Consider the following 12,383-nt stretch of genomic DNA (forward strand, 5'->3'; position numbering starts at 1 on the left):
GACAAAGAGGAAAAATCCCAAGCAGTACTACTTCACCTAAGCTGTGTGTGATCCCAAAAGGCATTTAGCCAGGGCCTCTGGTGCGTGGTTTTACAGGAAGCAACACTCAAAACTGTCAGCAGTTACGTTCCATATTCCTAAGCTTCCATAAAAAGGCTCAAAAGAATGAAGTATTTTTTAAAAACTACACTTTTGCTCAGATAATTAAAACATCTTCTTAACTGGACCAATCAAACTAGGATTAAGGAAATCAACCTGCTGGGAGGACCATCTCAATTCAAAAATACTTGAGACTATGCCTGGTGGTGCTCTCCCCCAATACAATTAACTGAGAGCCCTCCAGAGCAGTTTACCTGCACGTTAACAGATTTCAGCAGGTTAGATTTTAACAAACATACAAGATAGTAGACTAGGTGTCAAACCACATTTAAAGTTACAGGACTAAAAATATTTCAAAACATTTTAAATGAATTTTTTCTTACTTTAAATGAAGACTGAGAAAATTTCCCAGAAATCGGAGGTTTTTTTTCCTTTGTGAAATAATTTTTAGGAACAAAAGTATAACACCTTCATAACTTTGACCTTAGAAGGCAAATTTTTAAAGGAATCCCACAAATGCATTTCTCATATTGAGGTTAAAATATTGGCCCAGGTTGTTGCAGTTTTTCTTCTCCTGTCAAGGGCTGACCTTGGTGTTCTACAACTGAGTAATAAAATCCATTAACTCAATCCAAAATAGACAATAATAAGCAAAAAGCCCGAATGCTTTCTTACATCTAAGAAATACAGAAAAGAAACAGTGCAAAAGGAGTCTAAATCAAGGATTACATAGCAAATGCACACGAAGGTGTTAACACAGGACAAGTACATTCAGTCACCTGCTGGAGCAAAATTACTGGACCAAAAGCACTCTGTCAACAGAGAAGGACTGATGGTAATAGACATGGACTGTTCACCTAACATAAAGGTAGGAACTGCACCCCACCCCACCCCAACCCACACTATACTTAGACATCCTTTTCCTTCTAGACAGATAGCATTTAAGATACAGACATTCTTGAGAAATTCCTATGAACACACAGGTCACCGACTGCTGCTCTGGGTAACAATCTAGCACAAGTTTATCAGCCCAGACAGCCTCAGATCTGCGCCCATCTTCACTTCTGACCTGTATCTTTTGAACTATACCTGCAATCTTTATGGCTACAGGATCCTCTGAAACTGGAACAAGCCCTTCTTTGACTTCAATCTGCTTTTCAGAGACCAGGGGAGATGTGGCAGGAGGGGAATACTTAGTTTCCACAGAAGCCACAGGTGAAGAGGAAGAGGGCTTAGAATCGTGAAAAAGGCTGGCCCATGACTTAGGCTGGCTGGTGGGAGCAGTGCCCGCCACAGAGGCCGGGGTGTCGGCAGCAGGGGAAGCGCTCTCGGCCTTAGCTGGGTCCGAGTCCGTGCTCTCCACAGTGTGCAACTCGACTCCGTTGGCAGCTGAGCCCTCACCGGAGGATTCAAGTATTTGTCCGTTAGCAACTCCAAGGTTTTCAGTAGTATGAGTTCCCATGTAAGGCTGAGCCACAGCTGTCCTCAACAGGCTGTCCCTGCCAGCCTCCGTAGAGAGGCAGGACTGTTCCAAGTCAGCCCTGTGGCAGCCCTCAGGCTGCCCTGCAGTCCTGGTATCACCATCGAGGGCTCCAGGGAAAGGCCCACCAGGCACAGCGTCACTGACGAAGTCCGTGGAATCCTGAGGGCTGCTACAAGTCCTGGGCGTCCCCGATGGGGGCACCTCACCCACTAACTCTGCATCCTCTGAGCCTACGATGTTTGGGACTGCCGAATTGGCGTGGCCATTGACCAGGGCTTCCGTGGGAATACTACCCTCACCACCATCTTTCAAGTAACTGTAATATCCTGGGGGACGTTTTTTCTTCTTTTTACGCTCCCTTTGTCCAAGACCACCTGAAACACCATCACTTTCTAAAACTTCAACCTCTGTGCTAGAACTGCCATCCAGGGCAAGGGCAGAGCCTGGGTACTGGCAGTCAACTGAGCTGTAGGTAGCTTCTTTATCTAGGTCATCAGGGGGTTTTTTGGAAGTTGTGCAACTGAGAATAAATTCAGGGGCCTGAGGATTCAATGTGCTTGAAATACTGTAGTTGGGAGTTCTCGGCAAAGTGTCATTGGGTTCAATTACTTCATTAACACCAAATTCAATTCTCTGATATTCTTGTCCTGTTTAGAAAAAAAAATGATCAGTCAATATGCCATTAGTTACAAACACAGCTACACAAACTATAAAAGTCTCAATAATTATTTTCTTTCTGAAACTAAACCCTTAAAGTCTTCTAATTAACACAGCTAGGACAGTTCATTTCTGTGGCAAATAATTTGCCAAAAATAAACAGTAATTATAAAACCATATTTAATTTTAGAGCTAGAAAACCAGAAGACTGTATTCATTTTTCGCTCTTAGAGTGGCTAAAGGAGACTTTCAAGAGGTCAAAACATAAATGAAATAATAAAAAGCACGTCATATTCTGCCTAAAAACACCCCTCAATGAAATCTGATTTTATTGGCTTACTTTCTGACTGAAACTAGGGTATATGTATTTTGGACAATTTAAAAAGAAAATCATTACTAGTACCTTAGGCATTTAAAGCTATTACTCTATTTATGGCTTCCCTAACTAGTGATTGAGTAATGCAGAAAGTATGCATTACACCAAGAATTCCCCTCTCTATAAAGGTGTTCTTCAGAGGCACTCTCTGGAACCCTCCATCTCCTGATCTTCTCCACTGACAACCCTCCCTAAAGTCTGAAGAGGGCCTGACATAAGTGCATGTCAGTGTGCATTAATGAGTTCACAGTGGGTCAATTCCATGGGTAGTGGAAATACTTTCAAAAATACAAAGACAATTAGGACTGCAAACTCTGAAAATTCTCTTTGGAATACTTCGGTACTGGATACTGCTAACTGGCTATTGGGAGTACAGACAATCTACACATTCCACCCGTTACAAAATGTACATTTTTTTCCTAGTTCACATTTCTGAAATTTGATTAAGTTATAGAATCAGCTGCATCTTTCAAGAGACGTCAAGCATCAGTGTCATCAGATATCTGATGAAACAGTTAAAATTCTGAAGCAAAGGACACATGCCTTTTTATTATCTGTAATGCATAACTGAAGATCTCCCTGAGTCTAGCACAAGAGGCTGACTTCTTTTAATGGCAAATACTTAAGAGAAAAAAAAAATTCATACTACCAAAAGAACTGTGCTCTATTACAAATAACTGAGTATTTTTCACTTTGGAAGTCTTTTAAAAAGCAGCCCCCTAGAGGGGACCATTATGTGCAAGGTAGCTGCGGAAGGGATGCCATCAGTCTCCCAATTCTTCATCTGTTTTGTGATCATATGGGGGGGGGGGGGGGCAATAGGACACCTTCCCAACCACAAGAAGTTCCTGAAAAAGGAATACTAATGATGGCTATATCTAAAAGCACATTTTCATATAAAATCACCAATATGACTATTTGAATCCTTTGGCCTCTGAGCACTGTTTTTTTTTTTTTCTTCTTATTTTGAAGAGTCACCAAAGAGAAATGAATTTCTCTATCATTATACCTAAAAGTAAACTGTCCATTGTGCTTTCAGGCATCACCTATCTCACGATGCTTCGAGGGTGCAATGCTTCTACATGGACTACGTGGACGTACTTGAGGAAATGAATAACACTCCACATGGGGAGGCGACCTTCTGGAGACTATGGTGTGCATTGTGAAACCAAAACAGACATTAGTATGCGTTGTGGCATGCAGCTTGTACAAGATTTTAATTATTTCAATAGACACAGTGCCTCCCACATCTCAATCCTTAATCTTATCGTATCACAGAATATTGTAGAACGTGATAGGACATGGTTCCATTTCAATATGCTACAGTTATTACCAAAATATTTACCCTGTATAGAGTGTGACTGTACCACTGAAAGGCAGAGTATCCTACCCAGAACAGTTCTTCTCCACAACACGTTTCATGGACACACGTGTGCACTGCACTGCACGGCAGAGGAGTCAGCACGAAGCCCAATCTGTGTGGGCTGAAGGAGTGGTGAAAGCCTGCAAACCTGGGCTTTAAACAACACAGTCGATGTACGGGGTAAATGGGGACTCCGTGCTCAGGCCACGCAGACAGTGGGTGGTTGGGGGAAGGGAAACCAGCTCAAATAAAATAACACCATCCTTACACATCATTCTGCCAAGTGTGCTCCTTGCGGTGCCCAGAGTGCTGCATGGGCCCCATAGTTTGCAATGCTCAGGGGCCCCCAAAGACTGTGATGCCCACCATGCCTAAGAACTGCTGCTTCAGTGGCTTCCTCAGCTGATTTCTCCAATTAATAGAGTACCTAGCTATATAGTAAAGTGCTTATTACCACAGAGATTAGTAAGGCAAAGTCCCTGCCTCAGGCAGTGACATTCGCTGGTAGAAAAACACCTTGGACTAAAGCTGACAGTGCAGAGGAAGGGCAAGATAAGGCCTCAACAGCTTTACAGAAAGAATGTTTCTAGATACAGGAAGGAGTGACCAAGCTCAATTAGAAGCTATGGAGAAGTCAGGAGAAGTGGCAGGATAGCTGGGTGGGGGGGGTGGGAAGAGTAGAGGCTATTTCCAGCTGTAGGATCAGACTAAAAAAAAGCAGAGGTATAAAAGGCACATGGTGATAAGGAGACCCTGCAAAGAGCTTGCTGTAGCTGCATATGCTGGGAGGTAGAACAAATCATCCTAAATCATTCATCCAGAAACATACTGAAAGTCTACACCATTCCAGATACTACAGTGCATAGCTGCTGAGCACACAGATATGGATGATTATGATCCCTGAGACCCACAGCCTAACTCAGTCTAAAGAAGGAGGCAGATTCATTACTGGACAGCGGGACAGGCATCATAAAACAAATAAATGTCATAAAAGAAATAATGTCAATCTCATGTCACAAGAGAACAGAAAAGACCCCAGAGGAACAGGGGCTGTTAAGCTGTCCTGTCACTAACAGCGTGAGCAGGTGGCAAGATCCCATGTGGTGTTTTTGTCAAATTAAAAGATAGACTTGAGAGAAGAGACAATGGAGAAAAGGAGCCAAGAAGCAGGAACTGAGCAGGGAGGACAGCCTGGAAGCAGGGGTGTGGTGTGAGGGACAAGAGCTGGTGGAGCCTCCTATCTACAGCCTGGGCCCCCCGGGGGCCATGTGCTGATCAGGAAAGGAGTAACACAGAAGGGAAAAGAACGATGAAACACTTGAAAGCACTGAGTAGACATCTGCAGCATGCTTTCTATGTGCATAGTGCGTGGAGACAGAAATCTGACAGATTCAGCAAACAGCCACTCCGGAGGCTGGGCAGGGCATGTCCCCCCAGCTCCACTTCACTCTCATCCTGAGCCGCGACTAGAAGAGCTCTTTCCCTCAGTCTCCCGGATCACAGTTTCTTACAAAACTGCTAAAAATATTAGAAACTAGTGCTCTGATTTTACTGTACATAAAAAATCTAGACAGGCTCTTCAAGGTTTATGTTTAAATTATAACGAAAACCCCATTCACAGGTCTGACCATGCTAAAGAAACAGGGAACTAGACCCCTGGCTCTCAGAGCAAAGGCTCCATGTTCACTTCTCCAAGGCCAGCAAGGGCCTTCGGGGAGTCAAACTGTACACTAGTCCACACAGACTGGACCTACACACTGGGAGCCCACAGCAACCGAACCATCTGCTATTACTCCAGCACACAGAATCACCACCTCTCAAGAAGCACTGTCTCCAGTAATTAGCTCTGTATCTGTGACAGAGACCAAAAAAGGAACAGACCAGGAGGTGCAAAGGTCATCTGAATTCCCAAAGCGTTAAGTGACAAACAGGGATGTAAATGTAACCCACAGAACAGATCTGAGCCATCAGTGAGCCATGCAAAGAGTACATTCTTAGATAATCACCAGATCTGGCCCATCAGCCTCTACAACCAGACGGAAGGCCACCTAAGAACTTTTACAAAAAGCTCTGGCTACAAAGAACATATGTGGGTCACTGAGAATGATCAAGGAAAAACAGAAACAACTATTTCCTTACCTAAACCTTGAACTGCCACTCAGAAGCACAGACTATACTTTACCTCACTAATGAAAATGGTTCAGAGATGAAATATGCTATAGTTTACAACAAACACATCAAGCTGTAAGGGAATGTTTATTTGAAAGTATGAACCTGCAGGAAAACATGATTTCCAAATAGCCTGCCCACCCAGCACAGATGGCCAGAATGCACGTCAGGGAGATAAAAGAGAGAACCAACTTACCATCAGGTAGCTCATCTGTAGCTTGTGTGCCACACAGCACTGCTCCATTGTATGGGGGAAGCTGCAAAGGGAATTGGAAAACAAATTTTAATTCAATGAAATGTTAATACCCAACATATTTTTTTCATTAAAACTCTTTATCTGTTCAACTTCTCATAACATTTTTTCTTTACCAAATAACATACACTGAGACAGTAAAATTAAATCACCTTCATTTAAGAAAAAAAAAATACCGTAGAAATGGTCTTAAATATTGTCATTAAGATCCAGAAATGAGGCAAAAAATAAATAAAAATGGATTCCAATGGACATGAAAGTCGACTATAATAAAATGCCATGACAAACCCTTCATTTCATAGGATGTTAGAGATTACCCACAGATACCACAGCCACTTGTCTTGGGCCACTAGCAAAGATGACTGCTAGTGACCATGTGGCTTTCATGCTCGCCATCCCTGCATGTCCACACAGCCAGGGCAGGTCGGGCCCAGACCCCCAGGCAGAGTCCAGAGAGCCCACAGAGAAGTCTGGGAACCACGGCTCCCTTTTTAACACAGTGTCTTAAGTAACTCAATTAATGACTGGAAACCACATTTCTTGTTTGGAAGACAGCAAAATGGCAAGTATCTGACCTCTTTGTAAAAAAATTCCAAATATTTCTTCTTTTTAGCCATCTCATAATAATAAAGAATTTGAAATGTTTCAAACGGATACATTCAGGATAAGAAAGTTAGGACGGAAGGACTAAGGTAAGTGGACTTATAGAACAAAAGAACAAGGAATGACACCCTAACACAACACCTCTCCAAGTGCACCCCCCCTTCCCCGGGATGCCCAGGGTTCCTGAATGGGCCCCAGAGAGTCTCCTGCCTGCCCCTGCCTGAGAACTGCTGTGCAAGGGTCCTCCTCAGCAGATTTCTCCAATTAACTCTGAGCACGTGGATTCAGTGATCATGGTAACCAAGCTGTCTCCACCAGGGAGTGAATGAATCTAAGGAAACAAAGGAACTGAATTGAACAGAACGCAGGCAGGGCCTGAGAGCTGCATGTACTTCCACTGGGGGGCGCCCGGTGTTCATACGGCCGACACAAGAGAAGAACCCGTTCGGGGACTACCAAGGATGACACTTGGCCTTGGACCTGCAGCACAAAGAGCAGACACTTGCACGCAGTGCTCCAGCATTTACCGCTGGCACGGATACACGGAGCAAGAAAGGTGCATCTAACAAGCAAGCAGGTTCATGTTCCCCTGCAGTCACAAAAGAAGTTTAGCAAAGTCCCAGATGCAGAATGCCTCCCCTTGTTCTAACAGTGACACAAGGGTGCCCCCTGCTGATGGAAACATATACAATTGTGAGGGACTAAGTGCTTGTTTTTTTTTTTAATCATGCTACATTCACACAAAAATATATTAAGTGGTAGACGCCAGACCTGAAAACAGACTCCAGGGTAATACTGAAATTTTCTTTTTAAGATTTTCTTTATTCAGGGGATCCCTGGGTGGCTCAGTGGTTTAGCGCCTGCCTTCGGCCCAGGGTGTGATCCTGAAGTCCCAGGACTGAATCCCGCATCGGGCTCCCTGCATGGAGCCTGCTTCTCTCTCTGCCTGTGTCTCTTGCGGATCACTTGCAGCTTGATCGCAGGACCCAGGATCATGACCTGAACTGAAGGCAGACGCTTCACTGACTGAGCCACTCAGGCATCCCTTGACATTTTGCTAATGTTTACAAGACTTATTCTAAGTTACTAAGCTGGTAAGAGTCCAACTGTGGCAATTGGTGCTGGAATGAGTTCAGGCACAGAAGAGGGGTATGTGTGTGTGTATGTATCTTTTTTACACTATAGGCATATGGTCCCTTTAATTCAACACACCTCTACCATTTATAAGATGCCTTCTAATCTGTGGCAAATGTGTGTTTATCCCAGACAGAATGAAATTTTAAGAATTCCTCAAAGTTCCCTCTTTAACTATATAGCTACTTGTAAGAATATAAAATTATAAAATCAAAGCAAAAATAAAATCACACATATATGCAAAGTGAGCAATGTAAAAAAACTGGAATCTATTTACATCAGATACAAAGTCAAATCAACTGTCTGAAAACACTGCTATCATCTTGTGAAGTCAGTACTAGGGCTCTGATTAGGAAGGTAATGTTTCAAACAAATACTGTATGATATCTCTCTCATCTTTGGAATCTAAAAAAAAACACCCCACAAAACACAAAAACTCAAATCAAGAAAACAAAAGAATCGCATGGCACTAGTAAAGGCTGAAGCAGGGGATGGGAGAGCCACTGTGTCAGGGCTTACACTTGCATCCAGGAGATAAACCATCCTGGGAGTCTAATACATGGTACAGGGATTACAGACAACAAACCTTATTATAAACTTTAAGCCTGTTTAAGAAGCCAGATTTTAATTGTTCCCACCACTAAAAGAAGTGGTAATTATGTGACACGATACAGCTAAGCTACAATAGCAAGCTTGCATTAGAAATGTATCAAATCAACATGGCCTATATCTTAAACTTGCCCAATTTAATATGTCAGTTAGATTTCATAAAATAAAATGTTTTAAAATCTTTTTGGCACTACCAACTATTTATTCTGCTGTCTTAAAGACCCTCATGAACCTTAAATCTCTCCTCTGAAATCCCACAGATACATCAAACCACTGAGAATAATGGGCACCTGCTGCTGAACTATGCTCTCCTGGGCTTGTCATGGTTCAGTAGCACATTCAAGTGTGTATGTGTTGCCTCAAATGTGGAAATGCTGGAAGTCTGAAGAACAATGAGCATGCTGTTCATTTCTGAATACTAATGATGTGATTATGACTAGGGTTCAAATCATGCTTATTCAATAAATTACATTTTTTCCAGTTAGAGAAACTCATTTTTAAAAAAAAATTTTTAAAGATTTTATTTATTTGACAGAGAGAGAGAGAGACAGAGCGCGCGCGAGCGTGTGCGCAGGGGGAATGGGAGAGGCAGAGAGAGAAGCAAGCTCCTGGCTGAGCAAGGAGCCTGATGTAGGTAGGGCTCCATCCCAGGACCCTGAGATCATGACACGAGCTGAAGGCAGACACCTAACTGACTGAGCCACCCAGGCGCCCTGAGAAATTCATTTTTAAATCATGATGGCTTATAAATTAGAGCACAGCTTTAGAAAAGACATGTTACCTTTAAATTTATACTAATATTTAGGATCCCATTACAGAAGTCAGTTGTTTGTGTCTTCAGATTCTATTAAGCTGATGGCCAATGAGTGGCAAGCTTTCAAACAGGCAAACTAAAACAGAGTCCAAAACTCAGCTGAAAGGATCAGTGCTTTAGCAGAAAGGTAGAATGTTTTTACATTTTAACACCTTCTGTTTCTCAAATTTTGTTTTATCGGTTCTTGGCCCCAAGTAGACAGCAATGTTTTATCAAGTTCCTAATAGCCAAAGAAGTATATGAAAACCAGGGCGGGGTTTTAGTTCCCTCCAAAGGCACAGCGCAGGAGCAGTGCTGATAGGGGCTGCAGTGGTTCTCAGCACAAGATAAAAGCCCCAGCCAGCAACATCGCAGTGCCAGGAAGACAACATCACTCCCGCACCCACTAATCCAGCCACACATCACCCCATGAAACAGTCTGTCCCCCATGTGATTATATTATTAGTATACTCCAGACTCCTGAATTATAATTAAAATAGTGAGAAAGATAGCTTGGCCCAGACATGTTAATTAGCCTGCATTTCCCTTTTGCTGGTTACTGGATTGACTACATGTGATTTTGACAGACAACATCTGTTAATGCATACTCAAAAGCAGAAACACAGAAGATCCCCAAATAAGCCAGACTTACTAAGATTTCTGGTTATAATTCATTCTGATAAGACAGAGCCATTATTTCTGCAATTAGAAGTTTGACATAATTTTACCACCAACATCCTTATCTGCTAACATTTGTTACCCACTAGGTATTTCACCACATACTAACGATTTCCCAATATTTTTATGAGGTAAGTAGACATTCTCCATTTCCCCATTTAAGAAAGCACAATGATATGGAAGAAACTGTCCAAGACTGGTCAGCCTGCTTACATAGCAAAGGGAGGGTGGAGCCCAGCTTCTTCAGCCCTGAAATATGGTACAGTTTCCACTTTCACATCACGTGAAAACCCAAGTTTTTATTCTGACCCTTACTTGCAAACAAGCCCTCACAAACCCACATAAATGCACATACTTGAGAAAAGCTTTTGTAAAACACATGTCAGGCTTTATTGTTTTTTAAAACCGTAACTGCAAAGAGCACAGACAGTCCTATTCCTGGCAGGTGCCCCAAATCTTAGCATGATTCAAAGACAAAAAATGACTTAAAATTCAAACCATTAACAAAGTATATAGAGTAGAACCTCAGTTAATACTAATGTTTGGGAAATATGGGATCTGGTTATGTTTTGCCTAATTAACTATTATCTTTTTTGTCAGGAAACACTAAACTTAAGGTCTTATTCTATAGAATCTAAAATGCACAGATACATTTTACTGACTTAGGAAATACAATTTAGTTTCACTAAATTGTATCCTTATGTTCCTTAAAATCCTATTACCATCAATGAACACAAAGCAGACAGAGATGGCAGGGAATTGGATTTATTCATGTTCTAAAATAAAACCTGATATAAGCGTTGTCTTCTTTGATTTCTTCCCTTTTCCTAAAATGAAAGAGGAGAAACCAATAAATCTTTCTCTCATCTGTGCAGCTGAAATAACACTTTCAACATGCTGTCATTTAATCCTTCTCTATAGCTCCAGAAAGAGCTTAGAGTTCCAGAAGCCAAAGTGAAGAAGCGGGAAGGACCAGCCAAGGCCACATGCAACACTGGTCTGTGGCTCCAATTCTAAGGAGTCAGCCTCCCCTGCTGCACTTTGCCAAATAAAAGAACTCCATGCAAAAACACTTCACATGTGTGCAAACCTACCATGGATGTTTATTAAGGAATCTAAGTGGCTGGCTAGGTCTCATTAAAGTTAAGTAGTTCTACTTGACTCCTACCTACTCCCCGCCCCCTCCCTTTCTCCTCTTCAATGGAATTTCAACAGTTTTTATATTTACAATATGAATATGAACAAATGTTCCCAGTAAGCTTTTATTAAACTAAAACAGACACCATTACTCACATTAAGAATGGACATAAAAGACGACCTGAATGGAGAAATACACCAAAAATGTGTTTAGGAAAACTATCATAAAGATGTTAATTCTTATATAAGTTAACCCACAATTTTAACACAATTCCAACAGAAATTTCAATAGGATTTTTTTTTTATGGAGCTTGACATGCTGCTCATAAATTCCTAAGGAAGAGTAAGGATGAAGGAGAATCAAATACTTCTAAATAAATATAAGAGGGTGTGTACCCTCCCAGAATATGGGTTATACAGTCGCAGCAATTAAAACGAATGGTAATGATACAGAGATAAAAGGAATGACATTGGGACAACTCACTACTGCCATGGGAGAAGATGAATTACAGTCCCACTTCACATGCACAGCAAAGTCCATTTCAACTGTAGTATACGCTACAGTGAAAACAAAACCTTAAAACTTTTAGAAGAAAACCAGTATCTTTATTACCTCAGGGAAGGGAAGTATTTTTTGTTTTTTTAAAGATTTTATTCATAAAGACACAGAGAGAGAGGCAGAGACACAGGCAGAGGGAGAAGCAGGCTCCATACAGGAAGCCTGACGTGGGACTCGATCCCAGGTCTCCAGGATCACACCCCAAGCTGCAGGTGGCGCTAAACTGCTGCGACACGGGGGGGGGGGCTGCCCCGGAAGTATTTCTTAAAGACACTTACAAACCATGAGGAAAAAACCCAATACATTCGACATTGGAGTTAAAAACCTACTTCCCCTGTATAACAAAACAAAACAAAACAAAACAGTGCATCATATATGAAGTTTAAAAGCCCTCATGCTAGAAAAGATACCTGTAACATGCAAAGCCAGGGATTCTTAATCCTATAAGCAATAAAAAAAGACAAGCCACT

General features: G+C 41.9%; 1 protein-coding gene across 2 annotated transcripts in view; it reads right to left on the reverse strand.

The window, feature by feature from the left end:
* The window catches only part of USP10 (ubiquitin specific peptidase 10), a 73,472-nt gene that overhangs the window by 25,673 nt on the left and 35,416 nt on the right, over nucleotides 1-12,383 (reverse strand). For both annotated transcript variants that reach the window (XM_041770564.1, XM_041770566.1), the window contains 2 exons: nucleotides 6,344-6,404; nucleotides 1,189-2,229 (listed from right to left, as the gene is read on the reverse strand). In XM_041770564.1, coding sequence (XP_041626498.1) covers nucleotides 1,189-2,229; nucleotides 6,344-6,404 — 1,102 coding nt within the window. The remainder of the gene's footprint in view (nucleotides 1-1,188; nucleotides 2,230-6,343; nucleotides 6,405-12,383) is intronic.

This window comes from Vulpes lagopus, chromosome 10, assembly GCF_018345385.1.
Source record: "Vulpes lagopus strain Blue_001 chromosome 10, ASM1834538v1, whole genome shotgun sequence".
NCBI classification, from domain to species: Eukaryota; Metazoa; Chordata; class Mammalia; order Carnivora; family Canidae; genus Vulpes; species Vulpes lagopus.